Source organism: Aquarana catesbeiana, linkage group LG06 (assembly GCF_042186555.1).
Source record: "Aquarana catesbeiana isolate 2022-GZ linkage group LG06, ASM4218655v1, whole genome shotgun sequence".
Taxonomy (NCBI): domain Eukaryota; kingdom Metazoa; phylum Chordata; class Amphibia; order Anura; family Ranidae; genus Aquarana; species Aquarana catesbeiana.
In genome coordinates this window covers 68,781,200-68,809,044 of record NC_133329.1, presented here as the reverse complement: position 1 = coordinate 68,809,044, position 27,845 = coordinate 68,781,200, and the positions used below count along the sequence as shown (strand labels likewise).

Genomic DNA, 27,845 nt, shown 5'->3' with positions numbered 1-27,845 from the left:
ATCTTCTTCTCTTCTTCATCTTCTTCTTCATCTTCTTCTTCTTCTTCTTCTCTTCTTCCTTCTTCTCTTCTTCATTTCTTCTCCGGGCCGCTCCGCAGCCATGCTGGCATGGTGGGAGGCTCCCGCTGTGTGACGGCGTCTCTTCGTCTGACGGTTCTTAAATAACGGGGGGCGGGGCCATCCGGTGACCCCGCCCCCCTCTGACGCACGGTGACTTGACGGGACTTCCCTGTGACGTCACGGGGAATGCCACAGGGAAGTCCCGTCATGTCCCGTGCGTCAGAGGGGGGCGGGGTCACCGGGTGGCCCTGCCCCCCGTTATTTAAGAACCGTCAGACGAAGAGACGCCGTCACACAGCGGGAGCCTCCCACCATGCCAGCATGGCTGCGGAGCGGCCCGGAGAAGAAATGAAGAGGAGAAGAAGAGAAGAAGAAGAAGAAGATGAAGAAGAAGATGAAGAAGAGAAGAAGATGAAGAGAAGAGCGGGAGCCTCCCCCCCCCCATGCCATGGGTGCGGAGCGGCCCGAGGAGAAGAAGATAGAAGACGCCGCGGAGGAGATGCTGGACGAGAACGCCGGAGGAAGAACCAGAAGAGCCAGAAGAACCAGAAGAAGAAGAAGATGAAGGAAGAAAGAAGAAGCGTTTAAATAAAGGAATTGTCAAAAACTGTCTCTTGTCATTTTTAAAATTTTTGACAGTTTTTTAGTGAAATGGTAGGGGTAAGTACCCCCTTACCATTTCACACAGGGGGGGGGGGCCGGGATCTGGGGGTCCCCTTGTTAAAGGGGGCTTCCAGATTCCGATAAGCCCCCCGCCCGCAGACCCCCACAACCACCGGCCAGGGTTGTGGGGATGAGGCCCTTGTCTTCATCAACATGGGGACAAGGTGTTTTGGGGGGCTACCCCAAAGCACCCTCCCAATGTTGAGGGCATGTGGCCTGGTACGGTTCAGGAGGGGGGGGGCCGCACTCTCGTCCCCCCCTCTTTTCCTGCGGCCTGCCAGGTTGCATGCTCGGATAAGGGTCTGGTATGGATTTTTAGGGGGACCCCACGCCGTTTTTTTTTTTTTTTTTTTTGGCGCAGGGTTCCCCTTAAAATCCATACCAGACCTGAAGGGTCTGGTATGGAATTTAGGGGGAACCCCACGTCAATTTTTTTTTAAAATTTTGGCTGGGGTTCCCCTTAATATCCATACCAGACCTGAAGGGCCTTGTATGGAATTTAGGGGGACTCCCACATCATTTTTTTTTTTTAATTTTGGTTCAGGGTTGCCCTGTGGGGAATTCCCATGCCGTTTTTATCAATGAACTTCTATGTGTATTGTCGGCAATGCAATAGCCGTGGTAGTTTTAAATGTGTTTTTTCCTTCAAAATGTCATTTTGCTGTCAGACTGTTCTAAACACGGGAAACATGCGCCCCTTTACAGGCATACTATAGACACCCCCCAGGTATGAAATTTAAAGAGATATTACACTTTTATTGTTTGACTTTAAGCATTATTAAAATCACTGCTCCTGAAAAAACGGCCGTTTTTAAAACTTTTTTTTGCATTGATTCATGTCCCCTGGGGCAGGACCCAGGTCCCCAAACACTTTTATTGACAATAACTTGCATATTAGCCTTTAAAATTAGCACTTTTGATTATTCATGTTCGTGTCCCATAGACTTTAACGGTGTTCGCGTGTTCAACCGAATTTTTTTCCTGTTCGCATGTTCTGGTGCGAACCGAACAGGGGGGTGTTCGGCTCATCCCTAATCACGACATATAGAAGGAATAGATACAAAAACAACATGAGTATATATACCCCTACCTCCTTCAACCATGATCCGCTGAAAAATAAAAATAAATCCCCAAAGATTCCCAGACCCTTAAAAGGATTCCAACCTTCACTAGCTATAGCTCTGGCTTTGCCTTGCAGGGATCTAACCTTATCCATATGAGCCTGAACTTTGTCACTAGTATCCCCGATCCAGGTACAACAATTTTTACCTATGAATTCACAGAAACATATCTGCTTTTGTAAGAGGACATTGATATCTGCCCTGTTGGTATACTCGTACCGTATATTGACAACAGCTGCAGCAATGTCCCCGCAGATCTTCTCAAGCCTGTAAGAACAAGTAGAATGATCTTAGTAGATTCTGGTTACTCCCCAGCACCCCCTAATTACTTACCTGAGCCCCATCTCTCTCCAGCGATGTCCACGATTGTCTTAGCCATCTGAGACACTCCTCCTGATTGGCTGAGACACAGCAGTGGCACCATTGGCTTCCATGGCTGTCAATCAAACTCAGTCAGCCAATCATCATGGGAGAGAGGGAGTGGGGCTGGGTCGAAGCTCTGTGCCTGAATGGACTGTGACTCGGCTCCAGAGCCCCCATAGGAAGCTGGTTGTTGTGGGGCACTCGATAGGAGGGGCCAGGAGCAGCAAAGAGAGACCCGAGAAGAGGAGGATCCGGGCTGCTCCGTGCAAAACCAACTGCACAGAGGAGGTAAGTATAACAGGTTTCCTATTTTTTAAAGAAAAAAAAATACTTTACAATCACTTTAATGTAAAGCCATACTTATGTCTTTATGTGGCCCCTTAACCAGGATTTGGAGGCTTTCTTATACATTATTGAGCCACAATTAAAGGAGAAATTACCGTATTTAGTGGCATATAACACACACTTTTTTCCCCTTAAAATCAGGGGAAAATCATGGGTGTGTGTTATAGGCCAATCCCCGCCAATTTCGTTCTGATCGGAGCGATCGGGGTGATTGCCGCCGACATACACAGCCGTGTGTAAATTCAAATATGGCGCCGAGACTGCAGGGACTCGTCGGAGCCGAGATACACATACCCGAGTGTCCTCGGCTTTTCTCGGCGCCGCTCACAGTCCCGCCATTGGACCTGTGTTATGTCCATCATAGGGCGGGACTGGGCGTGACTGTGAGCGGCCCTGAGAAAAGCCGAGGACACTCGGGTATGTGTATCTCGGCTCGGACGAGTCCCTGCAGTCTCGGCGCCATATTTGAATTTACACACGGCTGTGTATGTCGGCGGCGATCGCTGCAATCACACAAGGCTGCACTGGGGCAAGGCTGCACTGGGGCAAGGCTGCACTGGGGCAAAGCTGCACTGGGGCAAAGCTGCACTGACAAGGCTGCACTGACAAGGCTGCAATGGACACTGGGGCAAGGCTGCACTGACACTGACAAGGCTGCAGATGGACACCGATAACGCTGCATTGATGGGCATTTTAATGTAAGTTTTTCTTCCTTAAAGTTTACTCCTAAAAGTTTTTTTCCTTAAAATTCCCTCCTAAACTTGGGGTGCGTGTTATACGCCAATAAATACGGTAATTTTGTGGTTTATCTGTAGTGTGACATCCCACTTTTGCTAAATTTACATTGTAGTTTACCAGTTCTGGGGCCAGCTATCACATCAACATCCTTAAATAGCAAGAGCACATAAAAAGGAGATTGACTCGTAAAAAGGTAGGACTTTGAAGGATATGAGACTGTCACTGAAGTGAGCACACAATCAAGGTAATATAAACTTGTTTATTGTACAAACATTATTAAAATTCCATAAAGATATTTTTAAACTCTTATGTTTTCGTGACAAGGTCACTATCCTGCAGAAGGCAAGAGAATTAAGAAATATCCAGCATAATTGTGCCAGGATTTCGATATACCCGGACTTCTCCCCCGAGCTACAGAGACAAAGAGCCAAATTTGGAGACTGTAAAAGGAAGCTTCAACAACTAAGAGTTAACTATGCGCTATTGTACCCGGCACGGTTGCGTGTCATGGCTCTGGGGGAGGTCAGGTTCTTTTCCACCCCTAAGGATGTGTCAATTTGGTTAGAGAAGAATGAAGAGAGAATAAGACGGGGAGAAGAAACTTAGATTTTTTTTTTTTTTTTTTGGACATTGTTGCTTTTCTCTTTTTTTTTTTCTCTCTCTCCCTTTCTCAGCTTTTTGCTCTATATTCATTGTTTTTTAGAATGTAAACAGGAGTGGAGTGGCATGGGGGGAGGGGGGATGGTAGGGGATTAAATATAAATATAAGTGATAAATGCATATATATTAGTATTAATAAGAGGTATTAGTTTAGTTTTAAAATTATTGGCACATTAACTATAATATTAATAAGGATAACACTCAGGGGATAGTTCCCCTCCTACTAGGTTTGGTGCACGGCTTTTTTCTTTTAGCCTTAGAGAGTTTTTGAAGGTCACTATAGAAGCCCGAGGGGTAGGCCCAAATTTGGGCTCAGGGGTTTGGGATAAGGGGGGGAGGGGGGGGGTGCTGGGGGGGGGGGAGGAGATTGGGGGGGTGGGGGGAGATTTGGAATAGGGGGGTGTACACTGAGGGTATGGTTATGGATGGATGAATGTTGGTCTAGCCTATCACAGCAAAGGGACATAATTAAAAGTAGGGTTACTCACAATGTTCACAAAAGATGGTGGTTTAGTTTATTAGGAGATATGTGTGTGGTAAGGTCACTAGACCTAAGGGTCGATGATAACCGAAAAGAGGTGTAATAAAACCCCAGGAGGTGGTGGAATGGTTAATATATGCGCATGGAATGTAAGGGGGATTGGGGATAATTTTAAAAAACAGATAATTTTTTCAATAGCCAAGAGGAGGAAAGTCAAAATACTTTGCCTGCAGGAGACCCATTTGGTAAAGGACTCAATTAAAATCTTAGACAACACGCAATTTCAGACACAGTATCACTCCACCCACTCCTCCTATTCTAGAGGGGTGAGTGTATTGATAAGCACTGGTTTGTCCTTCTCCTGCAGTCAGAGTAAGGTGGACGAATACGGGCGGTATATCTTTCTTTCCTGCTTGATAGAAAATAAAAGATTTATTCTGGCCAACGTTTATATCCCTCCCCCATTCAGCATGGCAATACTAGATGACTTAGCCAGTTTTATCATGAACTCCCCCGGGACCCCGGTCATAGTGGTGGGTGATTTTAACATGACAATGGACAACAGTATAGATAGGTTCCCCCCCAAAATTGGATCTAGAGTGGCACCTAAGAGCCCCCTTTTGCAATATTGCGATGAAATAGGACTGGTAGATATCTGGAGGAGGAGGTATCCTGGGGTGAAGCAATATTCATGCCACTCCAGGACCCATGCCACTTTATCCAGAATCGACCTGGTTCTGGGAAACGAGGAAGCATTAAACGTAGTGGAGGAAATAACGTATGAGCCAAGGGCCGTTTCGGATCACACGCCTGTTATTACTGTTGTGAAGGTAGGAGAGCACCATATCAGGGGGAGCTGGAAGGTCAATCCCTTTTGGCTTGATTTAATAGGAGAAGAGGAGAGAATGAAGGAGAGCCTATCGGAGTTTGTTAGAATAAACCTGGGCTCGACCTCAGTGGGGGTTGTTTGGGACTCCCTGAAGGCATATCTCCGGGGAATACTAATCCAGAAAATCGCATTCAATAAAAAGCAATCGCAAGCAGAAGAACAAAAAGCTAAAGAGAGTGTAGAAGTAGCAGAAGCGCAGTACATAGACATACCATCCCAATCCAGCTACAAGCTCTGGGTGGAGAGACAGGACAAGTACAGTAGGGTGCTCCGGGAAGGGCTGGAAAAGAGGAAATTATTTCAGAGGCGGTGCTTTTTTGGTGAGGGGGAGCGAGTTGGGAAGGCTCTGTCTCTAATAATCAAGGCTAATGGCCCCCTAGGTACAATAGCAGCAATCAAAGGGGGGGATGAAGTATTGAAAAAAACCACTCCCGATATACTGTGTGAATTTAGGACATACTTTGAGAAGTTGTACAGCTCTAATAGAGTAAATGTGGAGGCCGAAATGCAGTTTTTTTTTGAGGGGCTAAGGATAACCCCATTAACAAGTGAAGATAGGGAAATGCTGGATGCTCCACTGACCCTTGAAGAATTGCAGAGGGCAGTGGGAGATATGGCAGGCCAGAAGTCACCGGGTCCCGACGGCCTGCCCATAGAAGTATTCAAAAAATATGGGGAGGTATTATTGCCCCTACTTTTGGAGGTGTTTAACGGAGCCAGGGAGGACGGGGTCCTGCCACCGTCCATGTCAGAAGCTATAATAATAACCCTGTTGAAAGAAGGGAAGAACCCAATAGATATGACCTCATATAGGCCTATCTCGCTCTTATGTTCGGACGTGAAGATTCTGGCAAAAGTAATGGCCGCAAGGCTGAATAAGATAATTTCCAAAATAATACATACGGATCAGACTGGGTTTATCCCGAATAGATCTACGAGTACGAACATAAGACGAGTGTACCTGAATATGCAAATACCCGTGGAAAACAGTGGGGGGAGAGCGGCTCTTTCACTGGACGCGGCCAGAGCCTCCGATTCCCTGGAATGGCACTACCTGTGGAGGGTCTTAGTGGAATACCAGTTTGGCCCTGGGTTTGTCCAATGGTTAAGGCTGTCATACAGTGGCCCGAGGGCCAGGGTTAGGATCAATGGCCAGTGCTCGGAGGGGTTCCAGCTGAGCAGGGGCACGAGACAGCGGTGCCCTCTGTCCCTCCTGCTCTTTGCCCTGGCAGTTGAGCCTTTGGCGATAGCCCTGAGAGCGGCACAAGGGGTGCAGGGATTTAAAAGAAGGAAGGGGACGGACAAGGTAGCTATGTATACAGATGACATCCTGCTGTTCTTGGCAGATACGCAGAATTCATTAAAAACAGGCATAGGGATAGTTGAGGAATTCGGCGTTTTTTCCGGGTTGCTGATTAACTGGGAGAAATCAGTAATCCTACCCATAGATCCGTTGAACGAACCCCTCCCTTGTCAAGTATCCCAGGTTAAAATAGTCAGCCAAATGAAATATCTGGGTATTAACATAACCAATGATCCAGGACAGTATATATCCGGTAACTTAGTCCCACTTATGAAAAAAATGAAACAGAAGTGTCGGGTGTGGGGTCGCTTGCCCCTCTCGGTCGTCGGACGCTGCAACCTGATCAAGATGGTCTGGCTACCCCAACTTTTATATGTTTTGCAAAACGCCCCTGTGTGGATTCCTAAGCACTGGTTTAAAAAAATAGACAGTGTGTTTAGAGAACTTATTTGGAAAGGTGGGTCGGCCAGGATCAGTTTGCGGACATTGCGACAGCCAGAGGAGAAGGGCGGCCTGGCAGTACCGGATCCGTATGGATACTTTCTGGCCTCCCAATTGCAGCAAATGGGAGGTAGTAATAGGCCATGGGAGGAAGGAGTGGATGGTAGCGTCTTGTGGAATGACATCGGCCATGACACGATCGCAGAGGCACTAGAGGCAGACTCATTTAGTACTAAATGCCCCACTACCCAACTGATGGTTAAGGCATGGGTACAAGCCAAAAGAACTCTGGGATATACGGGCTTTGCGGAATTTTGCGGAAGAGACGGCGTCTCTTCGTCTGACGGTTCTTAAATAACGGGGGGCGGGGCAATCCGGTGACCCCGCCCCCCTCTGACGCACGGTGACTTGACTGGACTTCCCTGTGACGTCACGGGGAATGCCACACGGAAGTCCCGTCATGTCCCGTGCGTCAGAGGGGGGCGGGGTCACCGGGTGGCCCCGCCCCCCGTTATTTAAGAACCGTCAGACGAAGAGACGCCGTCACACAGCGGGAGCCTCCCACCATGCCAGCATGGCTGCGGAGCGGCCCGGAGAAGAAATGAAGAGGAGAAGAAGGAAGAAGAGAAGAAGAAGAAGAAGATGAAGAAGAAGATGAAGAAGAGAAGAAGATGAAGAGAAGAGCGGGAGCCTCCCCCCCCCCATGCCATGGGTGCGGAGCGGCCCGAGGAGAAGAAGATAGAAGACGCCGCGGAGGAGATGCTGGACGAGAACGCCGGAGGAAGAACCAGAAGAAGATGAAGATGAAGGAAGAAAGAAGAAGCGTTTAAATAAAGGAATTGTCAAAAACTGTCTCTTGTCATTTTTAAAATTTTTGACAGTTTTTTAGTGAAATGGTAGGGGTAAGTACCCCCTTACCATTTCACACAGGGGGGGGGCCGGGATCTGGGGGTCCCCTTGTTAAAGGGGGCTTCCAGATTCCAATAAGCCCCCCGCCCGCAGACCCCCACAACCACCGGCCAGGGTTGTGGGGATGAGGCCCTTGTCTTCATCAACATGGGGACAAGGTGTTTTGGGGGGCTACCCCAAAGCACCCTCCCAATGTTGAGGGCATGTGGCCTGGTACGGTTCAGGAGGGGGGGGGCCGCACTCTCGTCCCCCCCTCTTTTCCTGCGGCCTGCCAGGTTGCGTGCTCGGATAAGGGTCTGGTATGGATTTTTAGGGGGACCCCACGCCGTTTTTTTTTTTTTTTTTTTTGGCGCAGGGTTCCCCTTAAAATCCATACCAGACCTGAAGGGTCTGGTATGGAATTTAGGGGGAACCCCACGTCAATTTTTTTTTAAAATTTTGGCTGGGGTTCCCCTTAATATCCATACCAGACCTGAAGGGCCTTGTATGGAATTTAGGGGGACTCCCACATCATTTTTTTTTTTTAATTTTGGTTCGGGGTTGCCCTGTGGGGAATTCCCATGCCGTTTTTATCAATGAACTTCTATGTGTATTGTCGGCAATGCAATAGCCGTGGTAGTTTTAAATGTGTTTTTTCCTTCAAAATGTCATTTTGCTGTCAGACTGTTCTAAACACGGGAAACATGCGCCCCTTTACAGGCATACTATAGACACCCCCCAGGTATGAAATTTAAAGGGATATTACACTTTTATTGTTTGACTTTAAGCATTATTAAAATCACTGCTCCTGAAAAAACGGCCGTTTTTAAAACTTTTTTTTGCATTGATTCATGTCCCCTGGGGCAGGACCCAGGTCCCCAAACACTTTTATTGACAATAACTTGCATATTAGCCTTTAAAATTAGCACTTTTGATTATTCATGTTCGTGTCCCATAGACTTTAACGGTGTTCGCGTGTTCAAACGAATTTTTTTCCTGTTCGCATGTTCTGGTGCGAACCGAACAGGGGGGTGTTCGGCTCATCCCTAATCACGACATATAGAAGGAATAGATACAAAAACAACATGAGTATATATACCCCTACCTCCTTCAACCATGATCCGCTGAAAAATAAAAATAAATCCCCAAAGATTCCCAGACCCTTAAAAGGATTCCAACCTTCACTAGCTATAGCTCTGGCTTTGCCTTGCAGGGATCTAACCTTATCCATATGAGCCTGAACTTTGTCACTAGTATCCCCGATCCAGGTACAACAATTTTTACCTATGAATTCACAGAAACATATCTGCTTTTGTAAGAGGACATTGATATCTGCCCTGTTGGTATACTCGTACCGTATATTGACAACAGCTGCAGCAATGTCCCCGCAGATCTTCTCAAGCCTGTAAGAACAAGTAGAATGATCTTAGTAGATTCTGGTTACTCCCCAGCACCCCCTAATTACTTACCTGAGCCCCATCTCTCTCCAGCGATGTCCACGATTGTCTTAGCCATCTGAGACACTCCTCCTGATTGGCTGAGACACAGCAGTGGCACCATTGGCTTCCATGGCTGTCAATCAAACTCAGTCAGCCAATCATCATGGGAGAGAGGGAGTGGGGCTGGGTCGAAGCTCTGTGCCTGAATGGACTGTGACTCGGCTCCAGAGCCCCCATAGGAAGCTGGTTGTTGTGGGGCACTCGATAGGAGGGGCCAGGAGCAGCAAAGAGAGACCCGAGAAGAGGAGGATCCGGGCTGCTCCGTGCAAAACCAACTGCACAGAGGAGGTAAGTATAACAGGTTTCCTATTTTTTAAAGAAAAAAAAATACTTTACAATCACTTTAATGTAAAGCCATACTTATGTCTTTATGTGGCCCCTTAACCAGGATTTGGAGGCTTTCTTATACATTATTGAGCCACAATTAAAGGAGAAATTACCGTATTTAGTGGCATATAACACACACTTTTTTCCCCTTAAAATCAGGGGAAAATCATGGGTGTGTGTTATAGGCCAATCCCCGCCAATTTCGTTCTGATCGGAGCGATCGGGGTGATTGCCGCCGACATACACAGCCGTGTGTAAATTCAAATATGGCGCCGAGACTGCAGGGACTCGTCGGAGCCGAGATACACATACCCGAGTGTCCTCGGCTTTTCTCGGCGCCGCTCACAGTCCCGCCATTGGACCTGTGTTATGTCCATCATAGGGCGGGACTGGGCGTGACTGTGAGCGGCCCTGAGAAAAGCCGAGGACACTCGGGTATGTGTATCTCGGCTCGGACGAGTCCCTGCAGTCTCGGCGCCATATTTGAATTTACACACGGCTGTGTATGTCGGCGGCGATCGCTGCAATCACACAAGGCTGCACTGGGGCAAGGCTGCACTGGGGCAAGGCTGCACTGGGGCAAAGCTGCACTGGGGCAAAGCTGCACTGACAAGGCTGCACTGACAAGGCTGCAATGGACACTGGGGCAAGGCTGCACTGACACTGACAAGGCTGCAGATGGACACCGATAACGCTGCATTGATGGGCATTTTAATGTAAGTTTTTCTTCCTTAAAGTTTACTCCTAAAAGTTTTTTTCCTTAAAATTCCCTCCTAAACTTGGGGTGCGTGTTATACGCCAATAAATACGGTAATTTTGTGGTTTATCTGTAGTGTGACATCCCACTTTTGCTAAATTTACATTGTAGTTTACCAGTTCTGGGGCCAGCTATCACATCAACATCCTTAAATAGCAAGAGCACATAAAAAGGAGATTGACTCGTAAAAAGGTAGGACTTTGAAGGATATGAGACTGTCACTGAAGTGAGCACACAATCAAGGTAATATAAACTTGTTTATTGTACAAACATTATTAAAATTCCATAAAGATATTTTTAAACTCTTATGTTTTCGTGACAAGGTCACTATCCTGCAGAAGGCAAGAGAATTAAGAAATATCCAGCATAATTGTGCCAGGATTTCGATATACCCGGACTTCTCCCCCGAGCTACAGAGACAAAGAGCCAAATTTGGAGACTGTAAAAGGAAGCTTCAACAACTAAGAGTTAACTATGCGCTATTGTACCCGGCACGGTTGCGTGTCATGGCTCTGGGGGAGGTCAGGTTCTTTTCCACCCCTAAGGATGTGTCAATTTGGTTAGAGAAGAATGAAGAGAGAATAAGACGGGGAGAAGAAACTTAGATTTTTTTTTTTTTTTTTTGGACATTGTTGCTTTTCTCTTTTTTTTTTTCTCTCTCTCCCTTTCTCAGCTTTTTGCTCTATATTCATTGTTTTTTAGAATGTAAACAGGAGTGGAGTGGCATGGGGGGAGGGGGGATGGTAGGGGATTAAATATAAATATAAGTGATAAATGCATATATATTAGTATTAATAAGAGGTATTAGTTTAGTTTTAAAATTATTGGCACATTAACTATAATATTAATAAGGATAACACTCAGGGGATAGTTCCCCTCCTACTAGGTTTGGTGCACGGCTTTTTTCTTTTAGCCTTAGAGAGTTTTTGAAGGTCACTATAGAAGCCCGAGGGGTAGGCCCAAATTTGGGCTCAGGGGTTTGGGATAAGGGGGGGAGGGGGGGGGTGCTGGGGGGGGGGAGGAGATTGGGGGGGTGGGGGGAGATTTGGAATAGGGGGGTGTACACTGAGGGTAGAGGGGGGGGAGTATGGTTATGGATGGATGAATGTTGGTCTAGCCTATCACAGCAAAGGGACATAATTAAAAGTAGGGTTACTCACAATGTTCACAAAAGATGGTGGTTTAGTTTATTAGGAGATATGTGTGTGGTAAGGTCACTAGACCTAAGGGTCGATGATAACCGAAAAGAGGTGTAATAAAACCCCAGGAGGTGGTGGAATGGTTAATATATGCGCATGGAATGTAAGGGGGATTGGGGATAATTTTAAAAAACAGATAATTTTTTCAATAGCCAAGAGGAGGAAAGTCAAAATACTTTGCCTGCAGGAGACCCATTTGGTAAAGGACTCAATTAAAATCTTAGACAACACGCAATTTCAGACACAGTATCACTCCACCCACTCCTCCTATTCTAGAGGGGTGAGTGTATTGATAAGCACTGGTTTGTCCTTCTCCTGCAGTCAGAGTAAGGTGGACGAATACGGGCGGTATATCTTTCTTTCCTGCTTGATAGAAAATAAAAGATTTATTCTGGCCAACGTTTATATCCCTCCCCCATTCAGCATGGCAATACTAGATGACTTAGCCAGTTTTATCATGAACTCCCCCGGGACCCCGGTCATAGTGGTGGGTGATTTTAACATGACAATGGACAACAGTATAGATAGGTTCCCCCCCAAAATTGGATCTAGAGTGGCACCTAAGAGCCCCCTTTTGCAATATTGCGATGAAATAGGACTGGTAGATATCTGGAGGAGGAGGTATCCTGGGGTGAAGCAATATTCATGCCACTCCAGGACCCATGCCACTTTATCCAGAATCGACCTGGTTCTGGGAAACGAGGAAGCATTAAACGTAGTGGAGGAAATAACGTATGAGCCAAGGGCCGTTTCGGATCACACGCCTGTTATTACTGTTGTGAAGGTAGGAGAGCACCATATCAGGGGGAGCTGGAAGGTCAATCCCTTTTGGCTTGATTTAATAGGAGAAGAGGAGAGAATGAAGGAGAGCCTATCGGAGTTTGTTAGAATAAACCTGGGCTCGACCTCAGTGGGGGTTGTTTGGGACTCCCTGAAGGCATATCTCCGGGGAATACTAATCCAGAAAATCGCATTCAATAAAAAGCAATCGCAAGCAGAAGAACAAAAAGCTAAAGAGAGTGTAGAAGTAGCAGAAGCGCAGTACATAGACATACCATCCCAATCCAGCTACAAGCTCTGGGTGGAGAGACAGGACAAGTACAGTAGGGTGCTCCGGGAAGGGCTGGAAAAAGAGGAAATTATTTCAGAGGCGGTGCTTTTTTGGTGAGGGGGAGTGAGTTGGGAAGGCTCTGTCTCTAATAATCAAGGCTAATGGCCCCCTAGGTACAATAGCAGCAATCAAAGGGGGGGATGAAGTATTGAAAAAAACCACTCCCGATATACTGTGTGAATTTAGGACATACTTTGAGAAGTTGTACAGCTCTAATAGAGTAAATGTGGAGGCCGAAATGCAGTTTTTTTTTGAGGGGCTAAGGATAACCCCATTAACAAGTGAAGATAGGGAAATGCTGGATGCTCCACTGACCCTTGAAGAATTGCAGAGGGCAGTGGGAGATATGGCAGGCCAGAAGTCACCGGGTCCCGACGGCCTGCCCATAGAAGTATTCAAAAAATATGGGGAGGTATTATTGCCCCTACTTTTGGAGGTGTTTAACGGAGCCAGGGAGGACGGGGTCCTGCCACCGTCCATGTCAGAAGCTATAATAATAACCCTGTTGAAAGAAGGGAAGAACCCAATAGATATGACCTCATATAGGCCTATCTCGCTCTTATGTTCGGACGTGAAGATTCTGGCAAAAGTAATGGCCGCAAGGCTGAATAAGATAATTTCCAAAATAATACATACGGATCAGACTGGGTTTATCCCGAATAGATCTACGAGTACGAACATAAGACGAGTGTACCTGAATATGCAAATACCCGTGGAAAACAGTGGGGGGAGAGCGGCTCTTTCACTGGACGCGGCCAGAGCCTCCGATTCCCTGGAATGGCACTACCTGTGGAGGGTCTTAGTGGAATACCAGTTTGGCCCTGGGTTTGTCCAATGGTTAAGGCTGTCATACAGTGGCCCGAGGGCCAGGGTTAGGATCAATGGCCAGTGCTCGGAGGGGTTCCAGCTGAGCAGGGGCACGAGACAGCGGTGCCCTCTGTCCCTCCTGCTCTTTGCCCTGGCAGTTGAGCCTTTGGCGATAGCCCTGAGAGCGGCACAAGGGGTGCAGGGATTTAAAAGAAGGAAGGGGACGGACAAGGTAGCTATGTATACAGATGACATCCTGCTGTTCTTGGCAGATACGCAGAATTCATTAAAAACAGGCATAGGGATAGTTGAGGAATTCGGCGTTTTTTCCGGGTTGCTGATTAACTGGGAGAAATCAGTAATCCTACCCATAGATCCGTTGAACGAACCCCTCCCTTGTCAAGTATCCCAGGTTAAAATAGTCAGCCAAATGAAATATCTGGGTATTAACATAACCAATGATCCAGGACAGTATATATCCGGTAACTTAGTCCCACTTATGAAAAAAATGAAACAGAAGTGTCGGGTGTGGGGTCGCTTGCCCCTCTCGGTCGTCGGACGCTGCAACCTGATCAAGATGGTCTGGCTACCCCAACTTTTATATGTTTTGCAAAACGCCCCTGTGTGGATTCCTAAGCACTGGTTTAAAAAAATAGACAGTGTGTTTAGAGAACTTATTTGGAAAGGTGGGTCGGCCAGGATCAGTTTGCGGACATTGCGACAGCCAGAGGAGAAGGGCGGCCTGGCAGTACCGGATCCGTATGGATACTTTCTGGCCTCCCAATTGCAGCAAATGGGAGGTAGTAATAGGCCATGGGAGGAAGGAGTGGATGGTAGCGTCTTGTGGAATGACATCGGCCATGACACGATCGCAGAGGCACTAGAGGCAGACTCATTTAGTACTAAATGCCCCACTACCCAACTGATGGTTAAGGCATGGGTACAAGCCAAAAGAACTCTGGGATATACGGGCTTTGCGGAATTTTCCCCACTTTGGGATAATAACAACCTCAATGAGCTTAAAAAAATGGGACACTTCGTGGAGTGGGACCGCCAGGGTATCCATTGCCTGGCTCAGGTATATAGAGAGGGGAGGTTAAAATCTTTTAAAGAGTTGGTAGAGGAGTATGCAATCTCTAATAGATCTTTTTACAGGTATTTGCAACTCAGGCATGCCCTAGAGGCACAATTTGGGAAGGATGCGCCAGTTTGGTGCGAAATGACCTCTTTGAGAAAGCTTATTGATGTACATACTACGAAAGGGTTGATTTCTGAAATGTACGGATGCCTGAAGGCTTCAGCCCAGGGGGGCATGGTGGAAAACAAAAATAGGATCAAATGGGAGGGAGATGTGGGGGCACTGTCCGATGATCAATGGAAGCAGGTTCTGTCGCTGGGGCCCAGGGTTACTCTTTCTCCCTCACAGGTGATGTCCCATTTTTATCTTTCCTATAGAGCATATTACACACCATTGAATTTATTTAAGTGGGGTAAGAGGCCCGACCCAAAGTGCCAAAGGTGTGGGGGAGGGTATGGAGACCTGATCCACATGTTTTGGCGATGCCCCAAACTATATATATATTGGAAAGGGGTTGTGGAAAAGATAAATTTGGTGTTTGGGACGTCATTGAGAGTGGAGGCGAGGGAGTGCCTGCTGGGATTAACGGGGGACAAGGTGGCCTCAAGGGATATACAGACAGCAAGGATTAGATGCCTGTTTCAGGGCAAAAAGCTTATCGCACAGTATTGGCAGAGAAAGGAAGCACCGACGGTTTCAGAATGGGTGAATGCAGTTAGAGAGGTAATTTGCAGAGAGAAATATATATACAAAAAGAGGGGTAACTTTAAGAAATTCGAAAAAATATGGAAAGCTTGGCTGGATCTGGAAGAGTTGGAGTAATAGGAGGGGTGGGTGGTGGATGATTTGGGGAGGGGGGGATGGTTGAATGAATAATAAAATGTACGGCAAAGTGTATGATGGGGAGTGGATGAGGGGTGGGAGAGTGAATAGGGGGAAAAAGGAAGAAAATTATTCTCGAAGCCTTTAGCACAAGGACGGGTTGAACTGTTGCATATTAGAATGATAATATAGGGATAGGTATTTTTATGTTTTTACTTATGATACCATCCCTTGTTCCCTGCTTATATGTTTGTTGTAATGGAAAACTTTTTTTTTTCAAATAAAAAGAATTTAAAAAAAAAAAAAAAAATTCCATAAAGATAGCTAAAATCATATCACAAAGTGTTAACAATAGCACAAAGCTAGAATTGATATTGATACTTGTTTCCAGCAAGAAAAAATGGAGTTAATTGATACAGAGTAGTGCAGCATGTTTCGCAGAGTAGTGTCTCCGCTTCTTCAGGTAAACTCAGTATATGTCAACCTCATCAAAATATACTGTAAGTGTGTATGTTTCTATGGATGCAAAGGACCAAGACTGCAGATTGGCCAAGTAGTCCATGGACTCAGTACCCAGGACCAGGTCTGGCAGACACTGGATCGCACACGGGTGGATTCAGGCCGAAGCAGTTTATATGCCCAAAATGCTAACAGATCAGCAAAGCACCGCATACAGCCTTGCAAACAATTTCCACCGTCGGTTACGTGGATATCAGAGCTGATATCCGGCGGTGGACATTGTTTGCAAGGCTGTGTGCGGTGCTTTGCTGAGCTGATCTGTTAGCATTCTGGGCATATAAACTGCTTCAGCTTGAATCCACCTGTGTGCGATGCAGTGCTGTCAAACCTGGTCCTGGGTACTGACGCCATGGACTACTTGGCCAGCTTGCAGTCTCAGTCCTTTGCATCCATCAAAACATACACACTTATATTTTGATGAGGTTGACATATACTGAGTTTCCCTGAAGAAGCGGAGACACCACTCTGCGAAACACGTTGGACTACTCTGTATTAATGAACTCAATTTATTCTTGCTGGAAACGAGTATTAATATCAACTCTAGCTTTGTGCTATTGTTTAAGATAAAGGAAGCAGGAAAAAGAGGAAGAAGCGCCAGGGCAGCATAAAAAAGATTTAATTCTAAAAATAAGATTTGTAACAAAGTGTTATGCACTTACATAGTGCTCTGTAGGTGGGGGGCTTACAGCAGGGCTAGGGAGCCGCCCACCGCTGTGATAGCCAATCAGTGGCCAGTGTGACAACTCCGGATCACCTCTACGCCGAGCAATCCAGTTGGCATCCTTTCGAGGTCTCACGAGGCTTCAACTTCCCGCTGACACAAGGCGATCGTGGCATTACATTCCAATGGCACATCGGCGGTTCTGTTTCCATCCTGGACAGGGTAAGCCCCCCACCTACAGAGCACTATGAGATTGCATAACACTTTGTTACAAATCTTGGTACCTAAAAAAAGGCGATGCTTTAAAAATTCTTAGTGGTTACCAGGTTAGAGATGTAGAGTTACAGAGGCGGTCTGGTGCTAGAATTATTGCTCTCGCCCTGATGATTGCGGGGATACTTCACATGTGTGATTGGAACACCGTTTACATATGCGGGCGCGGCTTACATATGCGTTTTCTTTGCTGCGTGAGCTCGCGGGGATGAGGGCGCTTTAAATTTTTTAAAAATTTTTTTCTTATTTATTTTATTTATTTTTAATTTTTTTACACTGTCCCTGTAAAAAAAAAATTCTGATCACTTTTATTGCTGTCACAAGGAACGTAAACATCCCTTGTGACAGTAATAGATGGTGACAGGTACTCTTTATGGAGGGATCTAAAAGACCCCAAATCACCTCCTTTGCACTTCAAAGTATTTAGATCGCCAAAAACAACGATTCTGAGTAAACTGGAAATGACGTTGTGACGTCGCTTCTGTGTTTGCACATAGGAGACCGGAACAAAGCCATTTCCGGCTTTGATTCAGTCTCTCTCTAGCCGGTGGAAGTGTCGGATCATGGATCAGGTCTCCCGGTGGGACGGGAGGCCCGGGAACAGCGGCAGAAGGTGGCATGAGGGGGGGCATGCCCTCCCGTTTCTCTGGGATAAGAGCCGAGCAGCTTTTAGCCGCATTGGCTGTTATCCCTAAAGAGCCGACCGACCGCTCTAAAAAATGGTACTGGGGTGATGCCTGCAGCTGCAGGCATCACCCCGGTATAACCCCTGAAAGCCGAGGCTGCATATGTGCGTACAGTCGGCACTAAGGAGATAAACAAGTTTATATTACCTTGATTGTGTGCTCACCTCAGTGACAGGCTCATATCCTTCAAAGTGCAACCTTTGTAGGAGTCACCTTTTTATGTGGTCCCACTTTTGCTAATCTATTCATATTATTTTTCTGTCAAAGCTTTTCAATGCCTGTAAATACTGCTCACCAATTATGTGTTTAGGTCATTGTATAAATAATTATATTACAGAATATATACTGAACATATATCCATGTGTGCCAATAAACTCCTCTGGTGTCTCACCCGTAAGAAAAGTGGCCATGATTGAATTCCACTAAACGAAGAAACAAAGGGTGATAGACAATGGCCAGAACAAGGTAGATGAAGGCTACATTCACACTGTTGCATGTTGGGAAATCATGCAAAGTCACGTACTTTCTTGACATGCACAGAAACGTGCTGCCTTTTGCAGATGTTCAGCAGTGCAATTAATTCTTAATAACACCCCCCACATCTCCTAATGTGCGCACAACGCATCCCAATTTTGCAAACGGTTCAGGGAATTCTTTGGTGTGTTTCTCGCTTATAGGGCAGCCCATTGAAATGAATGGGCTGCCCTACACGTAAAGCGCGGGAAACGCGCTTCTGCTCCATCTTACCTCTACGGTAAGTAGAAATTCATTACTAGAAATAGTATGGCAAGCAACAGTGAAACTGTTCCAGGGACATGCAGGTCTGCTTGATCATGGAGACAAGGCGTGGAATGAGAACAACACCCTTGTCTGATGGGGGAGTCACATTGGACACAAGCAAATCCCAACCATGCATAAGAAAGGCAGATATCATTCATGGCCAGGGCTTTTTTTCTCAGAGAATAGGTGCAGGAACCCCCCCCCCCCCCTTTGAGCCACTTCTTCAGAGCCAAGTATCGTTTTGTGGTGCTAAGTAATTTGTATGGAATTTTTTAATGATAGCAAGAAAAATAGTAAAATAGATCCCCCACAGCCAGCAGTAATAGACCCCCCAGCAACAATAGATTTGATCAAAAACAATAGACCCCCCAGTAACAACGGACCCCCACAACAAAATACCACCCCATCAACAACAACAGATGCCACCAGCATCAATAGACCCCTCCTTTGTCAACAGTAGATTTCTTCCAGCAATAATTGACCCCCAGCAGCAATATATCCCCCACCAGCAACAATAGGCCTCCCAGCAACAATAGACCGCCACTCAAAAATAGATTGCTCCAGCAACAATAGATCGCCCAGCAGCCAGCATTAATAGACCCTTCAGCGCGCCCCAGCACCCATTGCCATTACACACAGTACATTCAGTGCTGGAGGTGCAGGAACTGCGTTCCCACTGAAAAAAAGCCCTGTTCATGGCTATCTATCACAAGTCTTACTATCAAGTTTACTCCGGAAGGGTGTTGTTTAAAGCAACTGTGATGTAAGTGGAGTGATTACAATGTAATCGACTAGATAGATGAAAGGAGAGAATGAAAGGAGGAAAGATGGAAGATGGAAAAAAGGACAGAAGGAAGGATGGAAAGAAAGAAAAAGAAAGAAGGAGAGAAAGAAGGAAAGAAAAAAGAAAAGCACAGATGGAAGATGGCAGGAAAGAAGGAAGGAAAGAAAGAAAGAAGGGAAGAAGGAAGGAAAGAAACAAAGATGGAAGATGGAATAAAAGAAGGACAGAAGGAAGATGGAAGAAATGAAGGACAGAAGGAAGGATGGAAAGAAGGAAAGAAAGAAAAAAAGAAAAGGAAGAAAGATAGACAAATAGTTAGCAATGAGAGCTTAGCTTCAGCTGATAAATAGAAAAAGACAGATACACAGACAGACATGAAAGTTTAGGCTGGCCATACATTATACAATTTTACTTTAGATTTACCAAAAGCATATAATATGAGGTCAGACCTGAACCCTTTCAATTTGTATAAAACCAGACAGGTCCTTGTACTACATAGTTGAAGGTAAATCTAAAAGAAATTGAATAAGAAAATTGTATAATCTATGGCCAGCCTTAGCATCAGCTGATAAATAGAGATAGATAGATAGATAGATAGATAGATAGATAGATAGATAGATAGATAGATAGATAGATAGATAGATAGATAGATAGATAGATAGATAGATAGATAGATAGATAGATAGATAGATAGATAGATATTAAGTGGCAGTTTCTGTGTCAGTATATACTGATAGCGTTCCCTACATCATGCAACTAAACTAAGGCTGACCATACATTATGCAATTTTCTTGAAAAAATATTTCCTTCAGGTTTACCAAAACCATATAATATGAGGTCAGATATAAACACATTCAATTTGTATGAAACCAGGCAGGCCCGTTCACTACATGGTTAAAGGTAAATCTAAAGGAAATTGAACAAGAAAATTGTATAATGTATGGCCAGCCTAAGTCCGTTGTTCAATACCTCCCATAATATAACAATGATGCTCCTCTCAGTGAATGAACAAAAGAATAGTGAAATCAAACTGACCTGTATAATAGAGAAGCAAGAGGAGGACGGCTGCCTGTCCATACCCCATGTTGTTCTGAGTGTCTCAAACCATTTTTGGCTTTCTTTAAGTTGCTCAGATGTGCTTACTTTCAATATTTCTTACAACTGTAGTAGTTCCAGTTAAAAATTTACAAAGGTGTCTGAATCCCACCTTTGCACTTTGTGACATATAGGTTGAGATAGAGATAGAGATATACTTTATTGTCATTGTATACATACAACAAAATTTTTTCGGATACCCTTTACAGCAGCAATAAAACATTTCTCAAGAAAACCACACATACATACTCCTAGCACATGCCCACATATCTACATAACATAACATTTCATTCTGCTGAAACCATCGATCATAGAGCAGGTCAGAAGTATACAGAAAGTTTTAGGAAAAATATTTGTGCAGGTACAGTATCTCACAAAAGTGACTTAATGACTGTGTGTTGAGTTAAAGTGACACTAAAGGTTCGATTTATATTTTTTTAAAATAACAAACATCCCATACTTACCTCCACTGTGCAGTTGTTTTGCACAGAGTGGCCCCGAAAGGGGTTTTCTGGGGTCCCCCGGCGGCTCTCCTAGCTCCTCCCCATCTCAGATAACCCCCTGGGAGAAGCGTTCTCCCAGGGGGTTACCTTGCGGGCGCGCTCCCGAGCCCAGTATTTGGCGTCCATAGCCGCTGAGTGCAGGACTCGGCCCCGCCCCCCGGCACCTGGGTCATTGGATTTGATTGACAGCGGCGCTGCTATCAATCTATCCAATGAAGAGCCGAGAACTCTGGGCAAAGATCCAGCGCATTCGCGTAGCAGGACTTTCCAGGGCTCAGGTAAGTAAAACGGGGGGCTGGGGGAGCCGGTAATCAGATGTTTTTTCACCTTAATGCATAGGATGCATTAAGGTGAAAAAACAGGAACCTTTACAACCCCTTTAATTTGAGGGGAGAGCAAATTTACACAGTTATACTGTAACTTAAGCTGTACACTCACTACTTTACATTGTAGCAAAGTGTCATTTCTTCAGTGTTGTCACATGAAAAGATATAATAAACTATTTACAAAAATGTGAGGGGTGTACTCACTTTTGCGAGATACTGTATGTGGAAATTACTGGCGCTTGTTTCAAGAAATTATGGAATTATAGTTTGCTATAAGTTGTAGAAAAATGATGGGTTGGAGACACCCAGCTACCTAATTAAGGTTATTGGACCTAGGACAAGTCCAAAGGATTAAAGGTACAAAGAAACAAAGGGTGAGACCTGGCGCTTAGGATAATGAAATAAAGTCAGAATATACACATAAACAGATATTACATTGAGTGATGTGAAAAAGTATATTGGATCTCAGTGTTCAGAGAGGGAAATCTGCAGGGCCGTCTTTAGCGCAGGGCAAACGGGGCACTTGCCCTGGGCCCAATCTTTGTTGGGGGGCCCGCGCTAGCCGTGAATTGGGGCCCCGATGACAGCTTTGCAGAGTGCGCAGAGGACACGGGAGGATGTATTCCGTGCTAACCAGCTGAGAGGGGGTGGGGCCGGGAGCTCCACTGACGCTCTGACCCCGCCTACGTGACGGCTTGTAGTGAGAGCCAGTGATCGGAGTGGGAGTGTCATTGGAGTTCCCGGCCCCGCCTCCTCTATACTGGCTGGTGAATACAGAGGTCCGGGGGCGGGGCCGGGAGCTCCAATGACACTCCCACTCCGATCACTGGCTCTCACTACAGATGCGAGTACACAGGCTGCACGTGGGCGGCGTCAGTGGAGCTCCCAGCCCCGCCCCTCTCAGCTGACTAGCGCGGGAATACATCCTCCTGTATCCTCTGTGCGCTCTGCAAAGCTGTCATCGGGGCCCCAATTCATAGGTGATGCAGCCCCCAACACAAAGCATCAGTGGAACTGTTGTAGTGAGAGCAGAGAGTGGAAGCCCCGCCCACACACCTGAATGTATGTAGTGAGTTTGGCTGGCCAGGTATGTCTTTACACCCATAAAATGCCTGACTGCTGAAACCCTGAGCTGTGTTATTCAACTGTAAAGCTGTGCGTTGCTGAAAGTTCTTTGACCATCTCCTGTATAATGTCTGCAGTCTCTGATTGTCTCCTGCAGTATGTCCGCAGTCTCTGATTGTCTCCTGCAGTATGTCCGCAGTCTCTGATTGTCTCCTGCAGTATGTCCGCGATCTCTGATTGTCTCCTGCAGTATGTCCGCAGTCTCTGATTGTCTCCTGCAGTATGTCCGCAGTCTCTGATTGTCTCCTGCAGTATGTCCGCAGTCTCTGATTGTCTCCTGCAGTATGTCCGCAGTCTCTGATTGTCTCCTGCAGTATGTCCACAGTCTCTGATTGTCTCCTGCAGTATGTCCGCAGTCTCTGGTAATCTCCTGCAGTATGTCCGCAGTCTCTGGTAATCTCCTGCAGTATGTCCGCAGTCTCTGGTAATCTCCTGCAGTATGTCCACAGTCTCTGATTGTCTCCTGCAGTATGTCCGCAGTCTCTGGTAATCTCCTGCAGTATGTCCGCAGTCTCTGGTAATCTCCTGCAGTATGTCCGCAGTCTCTGATTGTCTCCTGCAGTATGTCCACAGTTTCTGATTGTCTCCTGCAGTATGTCTGCAGTCTTTAATTGTCTCCTGCAGTATGTCCGCAGTCTCTGGTAATCTCCTGCAGTATGTCCGCAGTCTCTGGTAATCTCCTGCAGTATGTCCGCAGTCTCTGGTAATCTCCTGCAGTATGTCCGCAGTCTCTGGTAATCTCCTGCAGTATGTTCGCAGTCTCTGGTAATCTCCTGCAGTATGTTCGCAGTCTCTGATTGTCTCCTGCAGTATGTCCGCAGTCTCTGGTAATCTCCTGCAGTATGTCCACAGTCTCTGATTGTCTCCTGCAGTATGTCCACAGTCTCTGATTGTCTCCTGCAGTATGTCCACAGTCTCTGATTGTCTCCTGCAGTATGTCCGCAGTCTCTGATTGTCTCCTGCAGTATGTCCGCAGTCTCTGGTAATCTCCTGCAGTATGTCCGCAGTCTCTGGTAATCTCCTGCAGTATGTCCGCAGTCTCTGGTAATCTCCTGCAGTATGTTTGCAGTCTCTGGTAATCTCCTGCAGTAAGTCCGCAGTCTCTGATTGTCTCCTTCAGTATGTCCGCATTCTCTGATTGTCTCCTTCAGTATGTCCGCAGTCTCTGATTGTCTCCTGCAGTATGTCCGCAGTCTCTGATTGTCTCCTGCAGTATGTCCACAGTCTCTGATTGTCTCCTGCAGTATGTCCGCAGTATCTGGTAATCTCCTGCAGTATGTCCGCAGTCTCTGGTAATCTCCTGCAGTAAGTCCGCAGTCTCTGGTAATCTCCTGCAGTATGTCCACAGTCTCTGATTGTCTCCTGCAGTATGTCCGCAGTATCTGGTAATCTCCTGCAGTAAGTCCGCAGTCTCTGGTAATCTCCTGCAGTATGTCCGCAGTCTCTGATTGTCTCCTGCAGTATGTCCGCAGTATCTGGTAATCTCCTGCAGTAAGTCCGCAGTCTCTGGTAATCTCCTGCAGTATGTCCGCAGTCTCTGATTGTCTCCTGCAGTATGTCCACAGTCTCTGATTGTCTCCTGCAGTATGTCTGCACTCTCTGACACTCTCCTGTAATATGTGTATTAATGTGCCCCTTTACTTGCTCAATTATTTGGGATTGCTCCACTGCTCAGTGAGAGGTAATGATGTGCATTAACCTCTAGCAACCAATCAGCGAACAGTAGTGATCTGCTTTAATCTCTAGCAACCAATCAGTAAGTGATAATGATGTACTGTAACCCCTAGCAAGCAAGTGAGGGCTAATAATGTACATCAACCTCTAGCAACCAATCGGCAAGCAGAAATTATGTGTTGTAACCTCTAGAAACCAGCCAGTGAGCAGTAAGGATAGGCTGTAACCTCTGGCAAACAATTGCAATTGCTGCGTGATCTGCTGCAGTAAACTGATTTTGAGTCTACCTGCTATTTTTTGTATGTCTCAGAATGGAGGGGTGGGGCCCCAAGAAAATGTTTGCCCAGGGCCCAATCAAAATTAAAGACGGCCCTGGAAATCTGAAATGGTAGATTGGGTCAAAGCTGTGCACTGGGATTGGCTCTGTGTGAAGTCAGGAGGTGGCATCAGCCGAAGATACAAGCAGAGGCAAGGTTGTATATAGAGGGCACTCTGGATTTCAGTAAAGTCAGGATACCATTGTAAGGACTGAGTGGTGGTATGGATGGAAGCTCAGGGAGGAGTGGAAATGAGAGCTGTCTTCTCTTCAGTGTGGGCAAAGTAACGGGAAACGGAGTCAATCCAGGGCCACAGCTGGGTTGCAGCATTCACTCCGTGTTTCCATTGCCCCCCCCCCCCCCAATAATGACATATCTTTTCTTGTCTCGTTAGGGAAAGGACAGAGAGAGGAAGACGGTGATCAGAACCTAATGAGAGCTCTGGGGGACCCCACAGACACCCCCAGACCACAGCCTGAATCACAGGGGAGAGACCACCACAGCTCCGAGAGAGGGAGGTGACTGAACAAGACGCATATATCTTAAAGTGAGTGTAAGGGTTCATTTTTTTTTTAAATAACAAACATATCATACTTTCTGTATCTCCACTTTGCAGCTCGTTTTGCACAGAGTGGCCCCGAACCTGCTCTTCTGGGGTCCCTTGGCGGCTCTAGCGGCTCCTCCCCACATCAGATAACCCCCTGGGAGAAGCGTTTTCCTGGAGGGGTTACCTTGTAAGTCCAGCATTCGGCGTCCATAGAGGCCAAATGCAGGACTCGGCCCTGCCCCCCCGGAACTCGCGTCATTGGATTTGATTGACAGCAGCAGGAGCCAATGGCTGCGCTGCTATCAATCTATCCAATCAAGAGCTGAGAACCCTGGGCAGAGAGACAGCGTGTCCCCGTGGGTCAAGTTCTAGAGCTCAGGTAGGTAAAACGGGGGGGCTGGGGGGCCGTTCACTGCCAGGTGTTTTTTCACGAGGGTTTACAACCCCTTTAAGGCCCCATTTTCACCTCCGCTCAAAGCCTCCAACAGGGTCCGATTTTCCATAAGATACCTGTGCCCATCAGTGTCACCTACCAGTGCCCATCAATGTCGCCTACCAGTGTCCATCAGTGTCGCCTACCAGTGCTCAACAGTGTCGCCTACTAGTGCCCATCAGTTTCACCTACCAGTGCCCATCAGCGTCGCCTATCAGTGTAGCTTCATCAGTGCTTCTTCATCAGTGCCTCTTCATCAGTGCTCACCAGTGCTGCCTCATCAGTGCCCATCAGTGAAGGAGAAAAATTACTTATAGAAATTGTGATCCCCGCGCTATATAATATCTTTTTCTGTGCTTAGGTTGCCTAATTGACTGCCACTGTGGCATAACGTTAGATCTCACATAATTAAAGACTTATTAAGTGATTAACCCCCACCTTATCAAATTTTCTGGTCAAAAATCATTCAGGCTAATAGATATTCGTTAGATCCGGTAAGATCAAGTGGTTTAACGTTATATCTCACATCATTTCAGAGATATTCCACATCAAAATAGAGATATTAGGTGGTACATATGGATGGGTTAGCCATATCGTTTGTTCCTACTAAGTAGGAAAAACTGTATGTCTCCTCTCCTAGTCAATTCTATCCTCATACAGTTAGAACACACCGAGGGAACACACAATTAACCAATTGATCGCCCTCTAGTGTTAACCCTTTCCCTGCCAGTGACATTTACACAGTAATCAGTGCATTTTTATAGCACTGATCGCTGTATAAATGACAATGGTCCCAAAAAAGTGTCAAAAGTCTCTGATCTGTCCGTTGCAGTGTCGCATTACTGCTAAAAATCGCAGATCACCGCCATTACTAGTAAAAAAAAAATAATAAAAATGCTATAAATCTTTCCCATAGTTTTCAGATGCTATAACTTTTGCGCAAACCAATAAATATACGCTTATTGCAATTTTTTTTTACCAAAATTATATAGAGAAGAATATATATTGGTCTAAACTGATGAAGAATTTTTTTTTTTTTTTTAAATCACAATAAGCATATATTGATTGGTTTGCGCAAAAGTTATAGCGTCTGCAAACGATGAGAATGATTTATGGCATTTTTATTATTATTATTTTTTTACTAGTAATGGCGGTGATCTGAGATTTTTAGCGGTACTGCAACATTGCAACGGACAGATCGGAGACTTTTGACACTTTTTTGAGACCATTGGCATTTATACAGCAATCAGTGCTATAAAAATGCACTGATTACTGTGTAAATGTCACTGGCAGGGAAAGGGTTAACACTAGTCAAGGCGTTAATTGTGTGTTCCCTCAGTGTGTTCTAATTACTTTAAAATCGCGTTTATTACATTACTTTATTACATTAAAATCATCCAAATAAAAACTTACACAACACTCCTCTTGTATGTAAGCATATAGTAACGCCATAGCTCCCAACTGTCCCTGATTTGGAGTAATGTCCCTCTGTCCCTCTTTCCTCCTCATCAACAAAAGTTTATAGCGCAACAAATAAAAAACACAGAGGTGATGAAATACCACCAAAAGAAAGCTCTATTTGTGGGAAAAAAAGGATGTAAATTTTGTTTGGGTACAGCATCGAACGACCTTGCAATTGTCAGTTAAAGTGGCTCAGTGCCAAATTGTAAAAAGTGCTCTGGTCAGAAAGGGGTTAAAATCTTCCGGGGCTGAAGTGGTTAAAATCACAGTATGAGATGTAAACCTAGCGCTGTTTTAACATTAACAACGTCATACAAAAATCACAATGAATTAACACAAATACAAGTGTTCTGTCTCTGGGACAGCTAGCTAAACCTTCTTATTATAGCTGCAACTAACGATTATTTTCATAATCGATTAGTTGGCCAATTATTGTTTCGATTAATCGATTAATAACATTAAAAAAAAGTGTGGTTATAATTTAGTTAATATGTAAAGTTTTTTTTTTTTTAAATGGCAATTTATTCTTAAATATTTCTATGCAGTGGTAAATATAAAAAAACAACTATATGGTTAGGGAGCAAAATCTCTAATCCACTCTGAGATTAACAGACAGAAGAGATATACTGTATGTACTATTAAAGAGTAAATCTGGTAAATATCAGACTCAGAGATCACATTTTTGTATTAATAATAATAAAGTCTTCCTTCAAAAAAATAATATAATTTTAAGAACGTTCACTTCGATTTTCTAATTGTTAGTGGGGTCAAATTGACGTTCATTTTCAACCACAGTGACGGGAAAATTTGGAAATAATAGAAAACTTCTTGGTTAAAGGAATTTTCAGACAGTGTATGTGGTTTTCGTTCAAGGATTACATTCATTTTAAACAGAAATGTTAAAAGCATTCAGCGAATGTATAAAGATTTTTCGTCTGAATATTCTCGTCTGAAAATTGATCCGTGTGGCCAGCATAAGGCTCGGTACTACCCACGCCCAGTGCTACCTCTGCACACCTTGCGTGATGTTGGTGTGGAATACCGGCGGGGTACATACATCTTGGGAAGCAGCTACTTTCACTTTCCTCTATCTATCTTCCAGCACTTGC

The 27,845-nt window shown here is 45.4% G+C and overlaps 1 protein-coding gene across 1 annotated transcript in view; it reads right to left on the bottom strand.

Moving 5' to 3' along the window:
- Positions 1-20,434, bottom strand: part of LOC141147619 (natural cytotoxicity triggering receptor 3 ligand 1-like) — a 67,429-nt gene extending 46,995 nt beyond the window's left edge. Inside the window, exon 1 of the mRNA XM_073634851.1 lies at positions 20,291-20,434. Coding sequence (XP_073490952.1) covers positions 20,291-20,339 — 49 coding nt within the window. The 5' untranslated portion in view covers positions 20,340-20,434. The remainder of the gene's footprint in view (positions 1-20,290) is intronic.
- Positions 20,435-27,845: the final 7,411 nt, after the last annotated feature.